Here is a 23,409-nt window from a genome sequence, read left to right as displayed (position 1 = left end):
AGGTCTTCCTAAATCCAAAATGCTCTCATGAAAGAAAGGTCACACTGTACATTTGTAGAAACAAATAGTGCAAGTGCAGAAAACAGAAACCAAAAATCTTCTGCCTCTTCAGAAAAAGAAAGGAACCGATACTTAGTAGTGTCGTTGGACTTGTGTGTATTAGCCTAATGTTTTCCTTTAGATGACAGCAAGGTGATCAAAACTATTGAATGTCTGAAATTACATTTCAAGTCTTTTGACATCAAACTTATGCTGACAAAATCTTTTTCTGCTGCCTAAAGCTGTGCAGTTAAGTTTATAAGTGTGGGCCATAAGCACTAATCCTGCTGTGGCTTGAGTTCCCATCTATGTGCCATCTAAGCCTTGAATTTCCACATCTGTATTTTCAGCAAGGACTGCTCAGCTGTGAATGCCTAGAGCATACTTACTACATACAAAACTCAGGCACGGAATAAAAAACAAGTGATGCCTCTTAGACTGAGTAGCAGAGTAGAGCACTCATCAAAAATGTCTGAGATGAATATTCAAAACCTGGCTCTGGAAATAGAGACCTGAACACAGGTCTTCATTTCCAACATCATTGCTCTACAGACTAAATTTAGGAACATTTTAAGACAGCACTTTATCTCCTGTGTTCAGTCTATTTTCAAATAAGTAGTTAGAGAAGACGAGTCCTAATATGCACTTTGTTCTCTTTGTAAAACCTACAAGAGCATGGCAGACTCTACACATGCAATGATGAAATGCTAAGGGAAATGGGAGAGGCTGTATGCACAAAAGACACAGAAAATGAGGACTTTATTCCTGCAGAACTTGTCTCTTATCAGGGTGTGATGCAACAGTAGTTTTCTTCAGAGACCATAAAGGATTCCTCAAAACAGTTAGTCAGAAAATAAACAGGAGAAAAAGCTATAGTTTTGGTCCTGATAAGGGGACCATACAGTTTAAAATGAAACCATCACAAAACTGATTTATAATTGTGCACACAAGATATTTGCCAAGCCAGAGAAAAAAATCTTACTGCATCAACCTTGCCATATTTTGATTTTTGTAAAGAAAAATGGAGAAAAACTAATACAAACCTTTAACAAAAATCTGCATGCTTCTTGACAGCATTGGCACAAAGTACTAGAGGCAGCTATAATTTTTTTCTGTGTTGAGTAAAATGTATATACACACATACATACTTAAATGAACACTTATAGTCACACCTAAAACCTTCCCCTTCTCCTTCCCAAAGCCTGGCAGTTTTAAACAAAATAGTCAAGTTGGTTACTGGAAACAAAATGTTCCTCAAAGTGGGAGCTATATTCAAATAAAAAAAATAGAAATTCTGACAAATTAAATGTATAGCCATAATATGATAGGTCAAGGTGGATTCTGATAAAGATACGTTTAACTACAAGAACTAGCAACTGAAAACTTACACACAGTCAGAAACAGGAACATTTCACAGCTCCTGTAGTGCTGATAAATCATGACTTTTTGTTTTAAAATTATATCTAAAGATGATCTCTTAAGAAAAAACAAGCAGTGTTTTCACTGATGTTCAGATCAGGGAGACAACCTGGCATCCCGGCTAGCTCACTAGCATAAGTAAATTGCTTGTCATTCTCATCTTCTGTAGTACAGAGAAAGCTGGAAATAAAATTCCTAGAATAGCACCTGAATTTCAGACATTATTGTTTTCAGTGTCTATTTAGTGTATAATTAAAAATTAATAATTATGTGTTTGCAAATGAATAAAAATTACTTCCTCCTTTTTGATTACTGTTTCAGATAAAACAGCTCTGGAGTCAATGTTTGGCTTGCCATTTATCAGCCATGAAGGACAGCGATGGGGCAGTCTATATTTTTTCTAGAAGGCCTTTAACTCAAGGGTAGTAGCTTCTAATACACTCAGAGTTAATGATATGTAGAGTTTTGAAAACACATATGAACTAAGCACGAATGAATTAATAAATAGAAGAGCAGAGGCCATATAAACCAATAAAAGCAAACGTGTCTTCCCACCTGAGTGTTTCGTAACTCCTGTTTGTAATGGTTTGATGCTGCTTTCAGACAATATGAACTCTGCCCTTAGTCAAATAATGAGCAAGAGTAAATATTAATTTGGATTTAAATAATAATTGGACAATGAAATAATGGCAATTAAAACAGTGGAAATGGAGCTAGTATTTAATAGACATATTTATAATTGCTCCTTTAATCTTGTTCTTAAATAGTATTGTTCATAAGTAACAGTTTGGGCTCATCAGTGTTGTCATGTCAGACAATTTTCAGATTAGTAAACTAAAAAAGAATAGTGCCATGCGCTTTCAATTAAATGAAACCTAAACATTCATATTCGCATAGAAAACTCACTGCAAAACTTACAAAATACCCAGAAAATCTGAAAATATAAACCTTTTTTAAATTAAGGCTCAAAATAGTTTTAATCTTTACTCCTCTCTTCCTCTAACTAGTGAAGCAGTGAATTATTCCTGTAGAAATTTATTCCTTTACAAGACTCAGCATTTTGCAAACTTTACATATAAAACAATGCATAATGGTTTTAATAAACTTTTTTTCAATAAAAGCAGAATAACAAAATGTCTTAATCTGTAAAGTATATAACTGCATAAGAAAATGAGGAGTATGGTTTGAAAATGTTGCAATATACTTCCAAAAATAGTTAATCGTAACTAAACTTGTAATTTGTAGTTAACATCTGTTGGATGACACAAGAAATTTCTGTTATTATGCAGTGAAGTTCTTTACACTTAGTAACTGTATGCACTTGTCAGCTTCTATAAAGTTATTAATGATAGTATGATTAAGATAATTTCAACAAAAAAATTGTCAATGGAAAAAAAAAATAAAGAAATCCTCATTATTTACAAAATTGGGTAGGTTTCATACCAAAACCAACTCTGGTTTAATTTACCACTCAAAATCCTAAACTCTGGACATCAAAAAATTCTGGACATCAAAAATTCCAATTATCACTCTATAACTTTGGAAAGACTGCTTCAGGATTAAAGGACTTTTTACAAATATGAAGAAATGCTGACTGAAAAATTAGTATCAGGGAATGCTTACCAACTATAACATCACTTTTCTTGTGTACATTGTGTAAAACCAAAGCAGGACCTAGGTTTTTTATCTTCACAAAATGTGAAGATTTCTGTTTCATTCCTGTTCTTACTGGGGGTACTATATTTGCAGATGGGTAGACTGACTTCTCCTGCGAAAAGCACTCCAGGTGACATGGCTAGATACAGCTCCTGGCTAAATGTGTGACATACCAGGTGTTGTATTATTATTGTATCATAACTTTCTGGAAGCTCTGCCACATGTATCATTATCGATATTTTCCACAAATATCCATTCAGGCTCCAAAAATGGAACTCAGTCAACATTTGTTCTCTGCAGCTGCCACTATGTGGGAGATGCTAAGATAAAGTATTCTAATTACATCTTTAGCTTAATGGTAGAATCTTGCAGAACTGGTAACAAAGAGACTGGCAGAGGAATTCAGGGCTGTAACGTGCACAGCGATGTGTGAGAGGGTGAGAAGAGGGTGTGTGTGTCGAGAACTTAATGAATGCATTTTCTTGAAGCATAAATAATTCTGGCTTATGCTAATTCTAATGAAATACAGCAGTAATTACAGTAAAATAGAAAAAAAATCTGCAAGTTGTAACTGTAAATATTTTTTTGTTTTTACTTTCAGAATCAGGGAGGATACAGAGAAAAAATGGGTTGCTCACTATTCTTCAGACAGCACTAAAATTAATTTTGTTTTTAATTGAACATTTATTCTATGCACTACGAAATGTGCATAGAAGAAATAAGGAAAATATCCCCAGTGGTGTTCAAAATATGAAATGTTGGTTAGGATAAATAAAAGTGCTCACACAGTGAGTTTAAAGCCTAATTTAATCTTGCTTCTCATCTCCCCAGTCCACTTGTATTTGTTCTATCTTTACCCTAGCTCTGTTTCCATAATCTGGTGGAGTCTTGTGTTTTGCAGACATGACTCCATGGAGACTATGGAGAATATATTGATACCACCCTGTTTGCTTTTGTAATACCAGGTGCTAGGTATGTCTGTCTGAAGCATAGTTTGAGTTCATCTGAGAAGTTTCCTCGATGTAACAAATACCCTGTTTGTGATAAACACAGGATTAAAGTGAGAGGTTGGGATGGAAGAATGGATAAAATTTTACTGTATACAGGGAACAATACATGATTAAAACAATCACTAACAGGTGCATGGAAACTTAGAATTATATTGGTGGAAGGAGGCTCTGTGTATGAGAAACAAGCAGATAGATTGAAAAGAATTATCCACCATCTTGACTAATCAATCAAAAGCTGTAGTTTTTAAAAAAAAATTTCAAGTGAACATAGTGTTCATATATCTACATGTTTCATGTTGGCTGTTGAAGTATTTGCACTGGAAAACACATTCATTCTGCTGTAGCTGGATATCAGTATTTTCATGTGAAGAAAAAAATCCAACTGCCAAAATACCCTCGTACTGATATATAGAGTAGTAAATATCCAAAGATCAATTCTGTGTTAATACAATTGTTCTGATCCCAAAACATAATTGATTAAAATATATTAAGAAATTATTTTCAGTTAAAAAAAAAAAAAAAGAAAGGACTAGTTTTCTTAAGCAAAGCATCACTTTTGGAATTCTTTATTCTCTGTTTCAATTATGGATATCAGTATAAAAAAATGCACCAATAATTTGAGTTGGATATCAAACAAATTTCTATAATTTTTATTTCCAGGGATAATATTCTATTTATTCTTTTTGGCTAATACTTCTGTCATTCTGTAAACTACTGGCATTCAATAATGCATTTGGTATTAAATAACCACTAATGTTAACACAAATATTAGAAGCTTGTACCAAAACCTCTGGAAATGTTGCCAATTATTTCAGCTGGTGTTGAATTAAACCTACATTTATTACAAAAATCCCAAAATATTATCTACGAATGTTAAAAAGTGGCAGATTTTTTCGTATTTAACAAGTGAAATCTGCATATTTGACTCTAACCAATCTTAATGCCATTACAAGAAATAATTTGACAAAATGTCCATTTTGAATTTTTAAAGACGAAAGTAAAATGTTGCACTACTCATATATCACAGCTGTCCTAGGGAAGACAGTTTTAAAAATATATTTTAGTTTTCTTCATACAACAGAACTGCTTGGCTGCATTCTCGGCACCTTTTATTATTTACTGAAGCAGATATGGGGCTGTTTCTCACTGGGGCATGTGCGTGTCAATTTTATATGTATTAAGAGAGTGTACTGCATGTTTGCATGTACTGTCAGAGCTTCCATTATTGCAGATCATTGTGAACAGTGTAGCAACTACCTTCTACTTTTAACTGTTCATCATTCTATCAAATGTAGTTATGGGTAAACTGGAAAATCATTAGTTCAGTCTGAAATATTTCATACACATTGAGGATTCTGGTAGAGAGGGATGGAATTAAAGGGAGAAGACATTTGAGTTGCTGTAGCTGTAAGGAAAAGGAAAGCTAAAGCCACTGATCTCATAGTTTTGTAGTGGTCACCAGAGGTGCTCTGTGGATCAGTGAAGATCCTCATTCAACTTGGTATATATACAAGAATCCTAATCTTCCTTAATAGGATAATGAGACTCTTTTTGGGCCTGCAGTTCTTGAATAATTTTTGTTGCATCACTATACACCCTGATAGCCCCAAAAGATGTACAGGTCTTCTCAGGGATGCTGTATGACGACTCCATCCTTCAAGTAGCAGATGGAGAAAAAGACACAGCTGCAGAGTCCCTTTATAGCGGGTTACTCAGAAATACATCTGTTTCCCCTCCAGTTACTCTTAAAGTAGCAGTGCCATGATGTATTATCCAGCATAAGAAAATAAGACAGAAATTATCTATACGCAGTGAAGAAAAAAACACCTCTCTAAGTACCAGAACTGATTCTCTATGGGATTGTGCTGCTAATTGTTTACTTCAGAAAAACTCCAAAGTTCTGATCATTTTTTTCAGGGAAGGTCTATAGGATGACACTCCATATCCCAATTGAAACTTTTAATCCATATGTTAATCTTTCATGGTTTTATTTTTAATCTAAGTCATTTGAGTTATTCAAGCATTAAATTAGATCTGTAATATACAGGTTCCTTGTGTAATTGCTTCTAAACTGCAGATCCTGTATGCTAAATGTTGGTTGGCTGAGTGTTCCATTTCTATAACAAAACCTCCACCACCAAAATCTTCTAAGCAAATCAAAGATAAGATAAAGCAGTTTAAAACTTACAGAGCGGTTGTTGGCACTATTTAAAATGGAGCTTATTCAGTACATTCACGCATTACCTTTTGTGTTTGAAATGTATGGGGAGAACCCTTGTTATTGTAAAATAAAGTTGGAATTTGTTTAAGGGAAAGAGAATCTGTCTTCCTTCATGGATCCTTCTCTACATAACTGTAATGATTCAGGTTTTATAATACCTTTCTGGAGAACATTAGATCTCTGCTACTATCAAACACCTACCAGGAGATTACAGTATTGCCAGAGCAATTGCTTCACTTTTGTTCCTGAAACAGCCCATTCTATTGAAGCTGTTAACTTGAACACTGTGATAGGACCCGTTTTCAGAGTCCTCAATAATTATCATCACTGACACTCATCTAAAAGCTGGAACAACTATCCATCTTAGATGTACAGCTTTTGGAAATAAGCCCTTAAAAATAAAACCAGTTGGAATCAATGACATTTCCTGCTGGGGATGCTACAAAAGCCTTTATATACAATGAAAGTTAACTATCAATCAGCATATTTTGCACTTACTAGATATACAGTAAAAAAAAGCTAATTTTAAACTAAAAAGGAAATTTAAAAACTTCAAACAGCTAATTAGATTGTAAGCATCATGATTCTTTTAGGTTCACTGTTTACTATTTTAAAATTTATCTATCAGTACCACACAATTTAATTCTTGACTTTCTGCTGTAGACCAGTGACACCATGGGTTTGCTATAACATTATGAAACTCTTGAGAAAATAATTAAAAATATAAAATTGAGAAAACTTTTGAGAAAATAATATATAAATATATTAATAGAAATTTCTACAGGACTTTTAAAACAGAGAGTACTAAAACACTGAAGAATGACACAACTATTTGATCTAGTGAAAAAGTAGAGATTAATTCATAATATGCTTATATAACAAAAAAGGTATACTTTAAACATATGGCACATTTAAACATTTTTAAACCACAATGCAAAGGATTGCTTTTATCTTGGTGTAAGTATAAAGTACTCCGGAAAACAATCTATGAGTACAAACGTTAAGGCTTTAATAGTGGGCCTTTAGTATCAGAACACACCTGCCTTAACATTGTATTACACAGATTAACACACAAAAAATTTTAGGGCAAAACTTTAAAGTTATAACATAAGCATTTGGATCTATTCCACAGATTTTCTCTTGAGTGGCTACAGCCTAAATGTAGAATGTTTCTGTTTCCTACAGTCAGCTTCAAAATCACATTTGTTACCTATACAATGCAGCACTTTAAAGTAATGATGTATTATGGAAATAGCTGCAGCTCAGTTAAGTTTCTGCTGTCCAAATCCGTTATCTGATGCGTTTGAGTGTGAGTTCTAGCCTCAGAAAACTGCATTAAAACCTTATCATATGTATTTTTACCTTGTCTGGCTTGTAAGCTTAAAGCCAATTACAGATTCTTTATTCAGGCCAACTGCTTCAATGTTGATGACATCATCCACTTCTGGCTCCATAGCAATGAACCGCATTGGAAACTTCCAAACACCTCCTGTAGTGCACTGTACTACTAGAGTTGCTTCATTCCTTAAAATTTCAGATAAATCATTCATTACATAGAACAGCATTATCACACATAATGTCAGTAAATCAATGTCCAAAATAAGCCTTGAGTTTGTAGAACTATATACTACAGTAAAATTAAAATACAGATAGTTTTAAATTGGAATACATCCTAAATTTTACATGGCATAGTACACACCAGTTTCACTTTTGACTGGAATGTAAACTAAATAGCATTTGAAATTTACAGCAAAGTACAAGAAAGGGCATAATATGAAAGCAAAATGATGGGCACAGCTGTGAGATTTGATTCTTCTTCTGCTTACTCTCTGTTAACTCAATTTGGTTTGCTCATTATTCTTTATTTACTGTGGTGTTAGAGCATTCAGTCCACACTATGTTAACAGTTCATATTAGAATCAAACAGATCTGATGGAGGTCTATGTACTTTAGAAAAATTCCAGACTCTGATATTTTATGATCGTCTAAGAGAGTTGGTGTTGTAGGTTCTGATGACAAAGAAACTAATTGCAGCATTAGGCCCTCTACATGAAGCCTGACAGATCTCAAGTATATAAAGATTTAAAAAAAAAAAAAAAAAAAAATTTAAAAATGGACAGAGCAGAAATGAAAAGTCTTTCTAAATTAATCTCCCTTCTGACACAATGACACTACATGGAGTAGGTGGAAGCCTTTCCTAAAGGTTTGCTCTTTATTTCAACAACCTTCTGGGCTACTGCAAATACAGTTCCTTCCTGCATCCTAAAAATACCCTCTTTGCATGCTGTTCAGCAGTGACTGCTCCCTAATCTTCCTGGTAATGTTGAGCCTCTGAATTTACCTTGTGCCTGCATTTTACAGAAGCTTCTTTCCAAAGTCCTCCCCATACACATTTGACTGCTTCAAAAGGAAGGTGCAACTTCCCTCTCTCCAAAAGGATCTCCCTTTCAGGTTTTTGTTTGTTTGTTTGTCTTTTTTAAAGAGGTGGGATGTACTAATGTAAGTCAAAGCAAACCCATAATTTTTCACATCACAGCTATAAAAGAAGATAATAGTTTTCTGTGGACTGTTGTTACTGGGGCACTAGAGACTAATTTCAAATTCAACCATCCCTTCCAGCCAAAGAATATGCACACATGGTTTTTCAAGACTGATAGACCATCTTGCCTGTATGCTTTCTGTGAATTTTGAGAACAACTAATTTTCATTGGAAGTCTTTCAATCCTCCAATGTTTAGAAGTAAATTGATGCACACACAGACTAAGGCAGTAACTCAACAGAACCATCTTGCAGGCATTAAAAAGAAACACTGTCAAAGATATCATACTGAGAAGAAGCAAGTGAAAAAATCTAAAATAATAGATCTCAGAGGTGAATACAAATTGAGGAAAACAATACCGGGAGATGCTTACATAGCTGAGTGATCAGACAGGATTTTATTGCATGTTCTGTTGGTAATATGGAACAGGAGCTTACCTGATTGGTTTGTTAGGTGCAAACACTATATTAAAGATCAGTGTAACAATTCCGGATTCTATATCCCATTCTCTTTGAACCAGATGCATACCAACCAAAGTTTCAAGCTGAGATTTAATTTCATTTGATTGATATTGCAATTCATACAGAAATTCCAGTGGTTTAGAGAAACCTAAATGATACAAGAGAAAAAGGTCAGTCTGTATGCACTCTAACATCACACAGTTGGCTGGCCAGTAGTTACAATTCTTTCATTTGTTACTAAAAATGTCAAAAAAGTGAAACAAGTAATTATGCAAAACTTGAGTGATTTGCTTCTGACTCCATATCAAAATTTTCCAGTTTCATATGACAGGCTATATAGTTTCTGGCAAAATAGAAGCTGGAAAACTTACTTAGGAAATGTGAACAGTAATAGCAATATTGTTCTGGCTACCACTTTTGCATTACAGTGAGATCTTTCTAGTTTTTCAGGCAAATGAAAATTGCAAGAATGTAATACTGGTTTTGAGTAATGCCATTGGGACAATCTAAAAAAAAAAAAAAGTCATTAAGGACATCAGTGCCATTGATAGCTGCAAGCCTGAGAAACAGAATACAGAAAAATAGTGAAGATGTCACTAGCAGCCTCTTTGCTTATTCCCCATAGCAACTATGAAAAGGCCAAGTGGTAATGACATAAGAATAAACAGCTGAGCTTCTTGAATCAAATGTCTCCTCCAGCTGTAATAAAGAAAACTGTGATATTCAGTATACAATAGTAATTTGTGCACAGAAGGGAACATTTCTATGAGGAAAAGAATCTCAAGCTGCTAATCTATTTAAAAGTTTTACAAGTTTTATGGATGAAAAGTCTTTTAACACAACCACTAAATCCTACAGGAGATTTAATTTTACTATGACCACATATCTCGGGGCATATTTCGAATTTGCACAGCTTCTGAGTACAATATGTTGTCCAGAACTCCTATGTATTCATCGCCATATGACTGGCTATAGAGGGCCAGTCAACTGCAGAGTTAATTCCCAAGGCCTTCTGACTCGGAATTCTAAAATACAGACTGCATATTTCTTTATATAAAAAGTCCAAGAGACAATGCACTGAGAGACAGTTGAACAAAAGCTTACTTTGGTTTTGCCAGTCTTTAATGCTACCTAAATTTCAGTGAGTATGGAGATGTCTTCCTATGCTTATAGTCCTTTCTCCTTTTCTGAAATGTACAAATTCCTTATTCCTACCTCATTAGCAAAAAAGAAGCTTGAACGCTCATGCCAATATTTTTGTAATGTACAGATTAACCCTAAGAAATGTAGCAGCTTATACTGAAACAATTCTGACTCTTTCAAGTGGATCCTTCACACAGAGGTCTGTACAATTTATGCTAGAACAGTTACACAGATGTATGCAAAATATTATTACCAACATATAGGATTATTGGTCATAGTAGATACACTCAGACTACCGAATATACAGGATTTCCATGTATTAATCCATCTATTATAAATTAACTTTATTACAATAAATGTACTTGGTTATAATGAAATTAAACATGAACATTTTTTCTACAGCTTATAAAATTCCTTGGATCATCCTACATTGTTCCATGCTTTGTTGTTTCTCTATTTGAAAAAACACAATGTTTATGCCATGCATTCAGGTTCCAACACAGCCCAAGGCTTGTAGTAGTCACCCTAGACAAAGGCCAAAACATGAAGATTCAGACATAAAAATTAACTTATTATGGGAGAGAAAAGATTACACCATTTGAAGTGTTCCACAGTGAGAAAATTGCAACTGTTGAGCAGATGTTTCTTTCAGCAGTTATATCACACAATGCTACTCAGGAAAAGCTTATTTTATAGTTCAGATGCTAGGAAGAAAATGTTGCGAATTGCATGCTGCTTTTAGTATCCAAAGACATTTGGGTTTGGTTTGACAGATGTGTATAGTACCTTTTAGTCAGAAGCAATTAAATATTTATATTTTTTCTGCTCCAGGCTGTTTTGTAACTGGTTCTGTGCTCATATTAAGTATTTAGTTAAAATATTTTAATATTTACAACAGCTAAGGAAAAATGATGCATTTATAAGTGCCAATATTTGAAAGGTTTGTTATGCTGGTCTCTTAGCTTTTTTTGATCTACACTGCCAATCCAGTTTAGGACTGTTCAAAAAAGAAAAATGTAATTAGATTTTCATCACAGCTGCCCTGAAGACTACTATATTATCATACTATGGGAAGCCTCTGTGAATATGTTAATATTTGATTTTAGACAATTCCATAATACATATGCTGCCTAAACAAACTGACAGCAGACAGAGGCAAAAAAAAAGTTGTGAATCATTGCTAGAAATTTGTCCAAATTGTCAAATGTTCAGAGTTCTCTTGACTCTTAGAATTTCCAGTTTCAATTAAAATGGTGAAATAAATAAAACACTGGAGACAGAATTAACATTTTCTTTAAAGTAATGACAAATACGATACAGCATACTGTTCAAATATGCCTTGACCATTTACCCACCTCTTTGTACATTTTCATTCATTAGTTTTCTTTTCAAAAATCACCATTTTAATGTAGGTAAAATTCTTATTTTATCTAATACAAATTGTAAAATACACATGAAGATATAAAACATACACCAATTAATCTACCTCTGTTCTGTAAATATCAGCAAGAAAAGTTTTAACATGACTAAACATAGAGGTATTTATCAGTCCAAACACTGGGAAAATATAAGCATGCTATTTATATACATCCGGTTACAGCTAAGGAATAGAAATGCCAATTATAAAAAAATATTGCTTCCTCATACTTCCTGAAGAATATGATGCCTTATTTAAGCAATAAAAGGAGTAAGAATATGCTTTTGAGGTAATTAATCCAAGACAAATTTTTTAAAGCATTAAATTTTCTTGTTTTGAAAGGCAATTAATCTCAGTCTTTAAGTGGTTTTCTTTGTGTAAATAAAGACTTTCAAAAGGTAGTATGCATTTAGGCAACATTTGTGATTTACCGAAGCAACTATGTCTAAAAGCCAATAAGGTTTTTGAGCTATTTACTTCTATGATGTGTCTGTCATTTATTTTCAAGCACTAGAATTAAAGTGCTGAGGATTTGTGCTCTTTTTTTTTCTAATAGCCTCTAAAATGATGAAAGGAAATAGACCTCTTTTTAAAAAAAATAATTTTTGACTCTTAAGAATGATGGTGTGGAATTCCAACACTGGGCATATAAATTGGGCAAAGTGAATTTTTGTGACTGTTAGGATTTACTGTAAAATTAATTAATGTCATACATCTAAAAATTAAAGACAAGCCTAACAGGTTCACACAATAAGAACCTCAGGGATTTAATTTTTTTAGTGGAAAAGAAGCTGTATTCAAGCTTCAAAAGAGTTAATTAGAAAGGCAGTGGTGGGCCTAATGTCTATAGAAAGTACTGTGAAAGGCCCACTAGATATATCTGACCAGGAATAGTTTGAAATTGTCATTAGAGAAGCTTTCTGTGCCTTCCTTATATTTTTGAAAAGCGAATAAGTGTTTAACTTTACTGAAGACCAGCTCACTACACAATGTGTTTTCTGATGATAAAAATCTAATGGACACTGGCATGCATAGCTTCAGTCTCTTGTGGATACCTAAAGGAGATCCAGCTACCTGAGCTCTCTGCAAATAACACTTAAGCTGCAGCAGACTTGGTGACATAAAAATGGTGAGGGAGAGGAACTTTCTAAGGGACTCTCCTTACTTTCACACTGTCTCCCATTTCCAATGAGACAGGAGGAAATTAAAGCTGTGATGGAGAGGTTCAGATCACAAAGATGTTTTTCCTCGTCACAGAGGCTTTTCCTTGGATAGATACAATAAAACAGATACAAGTGAATTCACTCAATTGGCCTTCCTCACCTCCCATTCAGCAGGCTGCAATCTTACTTGCAGTTATTTAATAAAGGAGATAAGCACAATCACTGACTACAAATACAGAATGAAACCCCAGCCATTCATAAACTTGCAGCTTCATGTTTCTCAAAAGCTCGGTAAATTATTTTATTTGGTGCTGAATGTAATCATACTGAACTCTCTCTCTCTGTTTGTTTTGCTGGTTCTTCTAATTCTTCAAGGCTGAGTATGCATTGTGGCCCTGACACTTAACAAAGATTTCTTCCCCTCTTGATCTGCCTTTATCAGTCTCCAAACTGGTAAAATAGAAACTACAGGACCAGACTTTATCTCCTCAGTTCTACCAGACAGCCTGCATCTAATGTTGACCTTGCAATCCTTGTGCAATATCTTTATTCATAGCCCCACTCAGCTCTCACCCGACACTTGTCCTTTTCCTGCTTCACCACTGTCTTCCAGGAGCCTTCACACACACTGCTGCAACTCAGCAGGCAGCGGGGAATGTACGTTAAGTGTGCAGTTCTGCCTTACCAGCAAAAGCAGCAGCAGACAGAATACAGTAGATTAAATTCTTTTAATACAGTTTTCAAGTAAATATTTGAGTGAATAGCAAAAATGAATTATAAGAGTAATAAAGGAAAAAAGTAAAAGGAAACTTGACTGTCAAGAACATCCTAACATTTGAGCAGACAGTATCATCTGGGCAGTAAGAAATTAATCTCATCTGAGAAGTAAACACCTATTTCTCACTGTGAAATGTCGTAACTCCAGGATAATAGCCGCAAAATAAACAAACTGCACATAACCCAAAAAGACCTGGTTGTAGATGAATATGCCTTTGCTAAATTTCTTCATAGAGGTACAAAAGTGCTGTATGTAGAGCATTATAAATAACAGCAAAGATAACATCATATACTTCATTAAATGCCAGACACCAAATTACCTTAAATACAAAGAAATAAATGGATAATAAAGTGGTCTCCTTCTGTTGATAATATACTCATTGATCTTCAGTGCAGTTCGAGGAAATCTTCAGTGCAGTTCTGTGTATATGTCTTTAGATCTCTTGCCTGCAAATCCATTTCTCTTTCCATATCCAATTAAAGCTTTTCATCCATATCTTCAAGGCTCTGCAAAATTCCACTCCTAGACACATCTTTTTTTTACCCTGCATCCCACTGCCTATTCTCCTAGCAACCAACTTCAACATTCCTTTCTAGATTTTCTTTTACATTTGATTTTGTTTGATAATTTTTTGTCTTTAAAACAGATTTTAATGCTAAAGCAGATTTCTACTGTAAAGAAAGCAGTAGAAAGCACTTTCCCTTTTTTTTTTTTTTTTTTTTTTTTGGAGAATGCCTTTCTTCAAAACAGTGCATCATTTAGTGAATAAAATGGAAGTTTGTGAATCCATGTATATGAAATACACACTATGCATCTAGCATCTGCTGTTCTGCATACATTTCTGCATTCTTCCTCGCAACTAGTTTCCATATATTCTCTCTCTCTCTGAATCCTTTCTGGACTAATTCCCTCTTTATTGTCTATCCATACTCCCCTCTTAATACTCTTTACCTTCTTTAGTTTGATATTATTTGGCATAGTAAATTGAAACAAAAACCTCACAAGAAAATGAAAGGATCTCTCTTTCTCACATCTGCTTTGATGTGGCATTCTACTTAGATTAGTATGTTAATCTGTAAATTAATGTTTTTAAGTACCTCATTAGAACTTTTTTTTTTAAAACATTCTATTCCTTTTTCAACTTTTTTTTTTTTTTTAATTTATCATTGTTTTCATTAGGTAGTAATTCTAGCAAATAAGGATCACATCTGTACCTGGGCACAGTCAATGTCAAACTAGCTTCTAGTTATGATGAAGTCTTAATTCACACAGACATTGTTTTTTCCATGGCATCCTGACATTTGCCTCACTTTGAATGCTGCCCCCCACAATCAGTAACAACTCAAGATATCTTTTAATCTAACCATTCAATTTGTATTGGTTTACTCAAATGCTAAACTGAAAATGGTATTATTGAACATTTCACAGTTCTTTTCACCACACTCACCGTGATGATTTCTTTGTACCTTAATGCTTCAATTAATTACATTAATGTCTAAAAAAATGATGCTTGTAATTTGGAAGACCAAGAACCAGTGCAAGCAAATTTATTCAGATTCCCTTGGAGGGGCAGTGTGTTTACAGATAGGCCACCAGATAACCTGCAGATCATGAAGCAATAGCAAAGGGTTTTTTTCTAGTCTTTTTATATGCCAGCATTATGGTTATTCTTTCCTCCCTCCCAGGTACTCTCACACCCTCAGAAGTATTTATGCTAGTTTAGGCTTTTTTTTTTTTATTATTATTATTTGTTGGTTTACTGGAAATACATAACTCACAGGGCATGTTTTATCTTCTGGGGGGGTGTTTGACAATGCATCAATGACTGTAATTGCCAGTTTCCTAGAGGTGGTTAAGAGGATATCAGGAATTTTGCTCTAATTCCTTTATCACACTCTTGTGTTGAAAGAATTTCCTAGCTTTTTGTATTATACTGTATATACTTAGTCACTTTCTCTCTTCGAAATTCATTCTTAAAACCACTTGCTTTAGAAATCCTTAGTCCATGTCTTCCAACACTGTCAACATGTACTGTGTCAAGTATAGTTCTCTGAGACAGAAAAGATCTGTTTCCATATTTTGGATCATAACATTTCCATTTATGGAAATTTTATCAGTTGCCAGTTATAATATTATTTTACTGCTGTATGATGTGGCCTTCAAATAAGGAGAACAAATAGATTTAGCCTATCACTAGCTACTTCAGTTCCTTTACAGTTCCTTATTAGGGCTATATTCAAAATACAAAGATAAGTTTTCCTACTGAGTAATTATGCATTTAGAAATCCAAGTTCCTGAATAGCTACTTAAAAATTCTTCATATTCAGGAATACATTCTTAAAATACTGTGGATCTAAGGAACACTTTGTAAATCAGCTGTGTGTCTATACAATATATGGTGATTTTCCTGCACATAGGGTGATACAATAAATAGGTTTAGAATACCTGTTCCAAGAAAAAAAAGTGTTTTCTGACTACCTGTAACTTCTGTCTTGTAACTTGGCTGTAAAATTAGAACTGTTTTGCCTTTATAAAAGTAGATTTTTCTGATCATCCTTGATCAGTCCGAAACAATTTTGAGTGAGAACGAACACCTTGGCTGATTGCTGCTAAAAATCCGAATGTATTAAACTGCACTGAGTTGCAGTTCTTAGTCAGCAAGGCCATTTTCAGTTTTTCAATGAATCATAAACCACTGCTGTTTAAAAGATTCCTTGATCATTTATTTGCCCTTTGAAATTCTGTAGAGCTGACACAAACTAATCCAAGACTTCTTAATTAAAAAACTCTGCAACTCACAATGCTTGAAATAACGCAGCACATATGTAGCAAAGAGCATCCTGTTGATATTAAAGGCACTTTTACATCTATCAGGCCAGCTACAGAATGCAATATTCTAGCAACTATTCTTCATCTGTTCATAGAAAGTATTATAAATAAGATTGAATCTGTCTTATATCACATAAATTGTTTATCACTTTCCTGATATAATTTCAATTCTAGTATCTGTGCTATGATACAATTTTTGACTCGATGATCCCTTATGAATATTTCATTGAAAATTAACAAATATGTAAATTTATGCACACAGAACTCTCTACTGATGCAGATAAATTGTTTCTGGTACTGTCACTAGAATCTGTAAGCGTATCTTAATTTTACACTATACTATGGTCTGTTACAAAAGGATGCATTTTCTATTTTTTGACTTTTTTAATTCACAAAACAGAGCCACAGAGACTAGAACACAGTACCTAATCATTAGGGTCACATTAATTTGCTTCCTTTTCCCTATCCATTCAGTTATACACAAAGTGGAACATCTATAACACAGAGTAGTGTAAATTTCTCTACTATAAGACAAATGTGGGCTCATGGGATGTATCCATGTGTTATTTTTTGGACGCAAATCAAGTTTCAGAACTAATAAAAATTTTGTGTAGTAAATTTTTGACATTTCACTCTGTCTTCCTCAGCTGTCTAGAAGAGTAACGGTTCAAGGTTACAATTTCATTCAATGTTCTGTGAACGAATGTTCTCTGAATTCTACGTAACTTCTAGTTACTTGTCTTAAAATTTTAATAAATAGCTGTATCTTTGAAGCTTCAGATCAACTTAAACTGTCAAAACTACAGGCCCGACGCACTAATTTATAAAAACATAACGTTGTATGCATTCTCTAACAACTGGGGAAGTTTTGATTTTTCCTTTTTGCTTCATGTTCTTATGGGAAATGTGGAGTGTGGGAGAGAGGAAGGAGATCTAGAGTAGATAACTTCATTTTCTCTAAGAACAACAATAATACTTGAACAGTGCAGCTTCAGAGACCGAAGATGATAAGGACAAAGAGTTTTAGCACAAAAATGACAACAAGATTTAATAACTTGGAAATAGAATAGCATTTGAGAGTTGTATGTGTGCATGTGTTTGTTACTACAGTGACTGTCAGACACATTGTCTGAGGCAAATTTAGATGTATAAACCCTCTGCTTGCTTTTCTATGACAAAAAGCATGCAAACACAGCTGAGAGACAGGGAGAGCACTGGTCCATTTTTCTGGAAAATCTACAAAGTTCGCATTTTAAGAGCTTTGATTAACTATGGTTTTTTGATGGTCCATAATTAATGGGAAAAAAATGAAAAAAAAAACAGTGCAAATAATGCAAAGAGATCATTGTGAGGTTCTGTGATGTTTTGGAAGCACAACTAAGAACCTGGAGAGCTGTGCTGACTATGGTTTGACTTACAGAGGCTTTCCCACAATATCTTTACAATCCAAAGGTGTAGTGGTGCTGTTTCTGCGGAAGTATTATGTTCTTATCACCCAACCAAAGAAACTACAGGAAATTCTGTGAACAAGAAATGGGAGAAAGAGGACTTCGGCACTCACAATCATAGAACAATTAAAGTAATTCATAGACTTTTGCAGCAAATTATGTTGCCCTTAGCCACTAACTCAAAATACATTTTTAGGAGATACCTATTTGTGTTTCAGAGCCACATTATGTTGGGATAGTTAATCAGCTCTTTTGGATTCCTCATTTTTCCTGGATGTACATCATACTGAGAAGTATCATCAGGAATAACTGAATCGTTTCTGGTTTTGTATTAGTTTATCTTTCTGCACTTTTGCAAAGCTGAGTAACTAATTTGAGATTATTTTATAATGGATCTGGTTCCTTGTACGTGTTGAACATTTTAACTGATCATGACTTTTCATAGGTGTTAACAAGTAATAATGATGACTCTCATTCTTAAGGCTTGCAGATTTCAACATTTTACAAAATGTCAAAGAAACAGAAATGAGTGAGTGTCCTCTAAAAAGAAACATAAGCAGTGGTTTGTAGTTACAAGCTGTGTTTGCTCACAGTTCCCAAGTTTTTTATATTATTTGTCATTATTGTTCTTGTTATATTAAGAAATGGCATGGAGGGTTACTTCTGAGAGAAAAAAATTATGCTAAATTATTTCTTTTTTTAATGGACCAAGTGGTAACCTTGTTTATCATCATCAGGTATATAAAGTCCTATTTGAAGTTCTTCATTAAAATGACTGTGTATTTTGCAGTTCAATAAAGAAAACAAACAGTGCATCAAACCTCTCCTATGTTTCACTCAAATACATAAACAGCCAGATGTAAACAAAAATTATGTAGCTGACAAAATAATTCATCTAGGCTTTAATTTCTACTCTGATGTCCTTTTCTTTTACTTCTACTAGGTTCCCTGTCTTCCAGCAGGAGTTGCCACCTTTAACAACAAAGTAATAATCCATTAGAGAGTGACTCAACTGGTAGTTCACCCCCTTGACAACACTTTCATTTTGCCATTGCTAATGGCTTTTACCAATGATTAATCCAAAACAAACACTTTGCTGTTCTTTCTTCCACTTCTCACAGAATAAAAAAAAATCACTTAACAATTTTTTATATAGCTATAATTCTCTCATCCTCAAATACCATTTCAAAAATTGTTCCACAATTATTCTGACAATAGAGATCTTAAATTTATATAGGGCCACCTTCATCATTACTATCCTCTTCATATTGCTTTCAATATTAGCCTGACACACTTTATCAGCAGTAAATTAAAATCTCTCTGGATGAGAGATAAGACTATAAGAATATTTTGTCTCTACCTATACTGGCATCTTTCTGCCTTATGCTGATAAGATTTCTTTGTCATATCCAATTTTATTGGACTTATTTCTGAAAATTATTATTTTATACCACTGTTATTTAACCACTAGGTGCAATTGAACTGTCCATCTGTTTAGTCACAGGTCAACAGCATAAGTGTGAAACTTGCACATAACAAAAAACCTCATACCTGTGTTACCCTACAGAACCTGGACAGCATTATCCCACCCAGAAATTAACTCTCGTGAAACCATACCAGAAATAAGAACCCAGGAGCAAGGAGCTAAGACCAGCCTTTCAGCTGTGGGAAGAGTTATGAATTAAGATTATGGAAGGTAATCATAAACACTCAGACCTTACAGCTGGTTTATGTGATAAATTGAAGCAACGGAAAGGGATGGGTTACAAAGGACCGTTACAAACACAGTGACAGAACAAGACTGATTAGCATATTTCCTCAACCAGAAGGTGCTCTGGCTGTGTAGGACACACACTCTCAACATGGTCAAATTCGGTTGTTTAGAAATTTATGAATTTCAGTCAAGTATCTATAACTGGTAATTTGTGAATGTTTGATGTTTTTCTTAGAAGATCATACAATTAAACATGTTTATATTTCACACTGAATAATTAAGCTAAAAAAAGCTGGTTTATTACAATAAAAAATAACAATCTTCACATTTGTTTGGATGAATCCTGGGTCTTAAATTTTGTTTACTGACAAAAATATCCTTAGAGCTATATGTAATAGAACAGATGAAAATACATATATGTTAAAAATATGTACACAAAACAATTGCAGGTTATCTTTTATAGGATCATTTCATAATTACTATATCTAAAATATTACGCTTTAATTATTTGATCTCTGGAACTGCGCTGACTTTTGAACAACAAAATTTTATCGTTTTAGCTAGATAGTATTTAGACTGTGCCCTCTTCCTTAAGAGATTGTAATAATTTTCCGTTTCATATTATATCTTTTGGTTTGGATGAAATGGAATTCTTTTAACATAAAAGACATGTTTGAAGATTTTTCACTTCCCAAGAATTTATACTTGTCCAAATAATTTAAATACTGAAGAACAGCAGTAGCTGTTTAAATCTGATCTGCCAGTAATTATCATCATTTATCTTTGGATATAAAAATTCCTTACTATACATCACACATGCACTCTGATGAATCACTACTTCAGAAGAGAAAAAATGAAGTACAGCTTGTCAGGCTGTTATCTTAGAGGTTTATGTTTTTATTTACATTATTACTGATAGATTGCAGAAAGCTGAGATAGTACCATTAAATTTGATTCCTAACAGTCATCAAATTCATCTAGCAATAATGACATTATAATGCCATTGAAAACCATGAAAAACACCAAAGTTATAAATGATCTTACTACCTGTGGTGTAATGCATTTCATTACCAGACTTCTTTCTTGAAAAGATGCAATGTCTCAAATCAATGTCTTGCAGTATGTGCAGGAGCCAGTGTGAATAAATATGAAATATTATTCCTATGAATAAAACAAGCCCTACATATCATGAAGCTGCAAGTCTTTCAAAATGCTGCCTCAACTTGCTCAACGCATGCTATTCTTGTCAATTCAGATGCCACCATGATGGTGGGAAATAGCTCAGGTATGTTTAAGGTAGCCTACTCTTATGTGACAAGTCAATAATGAGATAAGCCTGCTGCTGTATAGTAAAAAAAAGATACCAAGCATTTTGATACACAGCAGTTCTCACAAGGCTGAATAAAATTATATAATAATATTTACAGTTCTCCAAAGTGTCAAGAATGTATGTTGAGGACTTCACATGTTTTTATTTTACTAGATTGATCACTATCACTTTGTAACACGGGAATATAAGATAATAAAATGTCCAGACAATAAGTTATCTTTGACACCACAATATAAGCAAATGTAAAGTTTAACTAAGAAAGTACAAATATTCGCTAATCAGTAAGTATATGCTGTGCAAGCTCTCGTTAACGGTTCAACTTCAGATTCCCTAAAAAGCATTTTAAAAAAAAAAAAATCTGTTTAAAGACCTGGACAGTGATTGCCAATATGAGACCACGTTGGTCAGTGTGTAGGGCAAAGGCATATTTTCATGAAAATCATTCTTACAGGAAGGGTGCAATGCAGCTCGATTTACATTTTACAGCTTTTCAGTTTTTCACAGTTCCTTGGCAGGAGAGTTTCTGTGACATGGTATTCCTGCAAAGCCTCTAATGGGCCAGATTCTAAATGTCATAAATGAGACACAAAAGCCAAGTTTGTCTGCCTCTCAGACTGACTGCCTAATAAATTGCAATCATAGCAACTTCCATAGACTCATCTTTTACCATCATACAATGCATTACACTCTCGACAAAGTTGGAGCATCCCTCCTCGTTTACACCTATGTTAAACACACATTAGGACGTCTCACGTAATGTGTCATAGTTTTTAAACAACATTTTTCTTAAAAAGTAAGATTAATTCAAAAGAAATGTAGGTTAAGTCTCAAAGGTGCAATAATTGATGAAGGTAAAATGAAACAATGCATAATTTGTTGCAGTGAATATGACTGTTAACACACATCTATTAACAGAAATACTGGGCATACAGAGTAACGTGCATTCTTTTCTTACTACTTACATATTGTACCATTCTGTTTCAGAATGATATAATATGAAAAGCTGGTGTATCTCCAAAGAAATTGATTTCCTCTGTGTCCTCTGCTGATTAACAGTAAGTGGAAGCTATCTTTTTACAAAGCTTTATTGCTTCTTTCGAACGAGGCCTCCTTCTTCAATCCATTTTGCTGCATATATTGACTGTTAGTGGGAATGCATCTTACAAATAGGGACAACCTGCAGATAAATATTTCCTTGCAATGTTTACACAGACATATTTTTGCTAACTTTAGACTTTGTGGAGGCTATTTTCTTCTAAAGGAGAGAGGGTACGTACACAAGCTTCACATCCAAGGCAGATACAAAAAGAAAGGTTCAGGTTCAAAGGTGCCTGTAACTGCAGACATACTGCTATATGAATGTCCCATATTTGCAACAGCTTAGAAATACGAACTGAGAGATTTGTCTAAACCTCATCTGTTGTCAGACAGAACTACATTGGTGAAGTGCTTACCTTATTTGCAACGTTCCTAAAATAGCACAATATCAAGCTATTTATTCTTACCATCAGTGACTTGAAAAACTTGTTGGATGTTGGCTGGCTTCTTTGTATTGGCCACAGCAGAATTTCTTGTGGCAGGCGTAACTGCTGCACCAAGAACTACACCAGTCAGCAACACTTCTATTCTTCTTTCTACTCTCTGCCTGGCTCGACAGCGTACCACAGCTACAGAAAAGCAAGAACCCATTATTTGTAAAGTGTTAGCAACTTGATTTTAAGAAAACAATTAAACATAGATGTTAAATGTGCTTAGAGAATGACTGAATTCCCATAAGGAGTAAGACAACTAAAAGCTTTTCCCCAACCCACAATTTCTATTGTTCTGTTTAGGTAAAGTAGTAGAAAATACTCCTAAGAAAACAGAAATCTGTTCCTACAGTTAGTTCAAAACAGAATTTGCAAATTTCTTCCTTTTTTGTAATCATGAAATGTATCTTCAGTTTAGTTCATTTGCAAATAGAATTATGTCACAGTTTGACATATACCAATGAGAAAGGAAGTCTGAAAGGAAAACAAAGAAATTAAAGAATTTAAAAGTTAAAGGAAAGAATATTAAGTTAATCTTTGATTTCCTAATTTAAGAATACTGTCGTTCAAACTTCAGCTTTTATAGAACTATGCCAGAAAAAAAAGCATTCTGACATGTTTCCCTCTGAAGCATGACAGAGCTTTTTTAATTCAGTAAGTGAATTTAATTTACTGCTTCTAAAATATGTCTTTTTCATTACAAGGTAGCTGGG

General features: G+C 34.0%; 1 protein-coding gene across 1 annotated transcript in view; it reads right to left on the bottom strand.

Moving 5' to 3' along the window:
• CFAP47 (cilia and flagella associated protein 47) overlaps positions 1-23,409 on the bottom strand; it is a 341,722-nt gene that overhangs the window by 11,365 nt on the left and 306,948 nt on the right. The window contains exons 60-62 of the mRNA XM_074929626.1: positions 22,673-22,834; positions 9,322-9,493; positions 7,708-7,869 (exon numbers count right to left, since the gene is read on the bottom strand). Coding sequence (XP_074785727.1) covers positions 7,708-7,869; positions 9,322-9,493; positions 22,673-22,834 — 496 coding nt within the window. The remainder of the gene's footprint in view (positions 1-7,707; positions 7,870-9,321; positions 9,494-22,672; positions 22,835-23,409) is intronic.

Source organism: Athene noctua, chromosome 1 (assembly GCF_965140245.1).
Source record: "Athene noctua chromosome 1, bAthNoc1.hap1.1, whole genome shotgun sequence".
NCBI classification, from domain to species: domain Eukaryota; kingdom Metazoa; phylum Chordata; class Aves; order Strigiformes; family Strigidae; genus Athene; species Athene noctua.
This window is presented reverse-complemented; position numbering and strand designations above follow the sequence as displayed.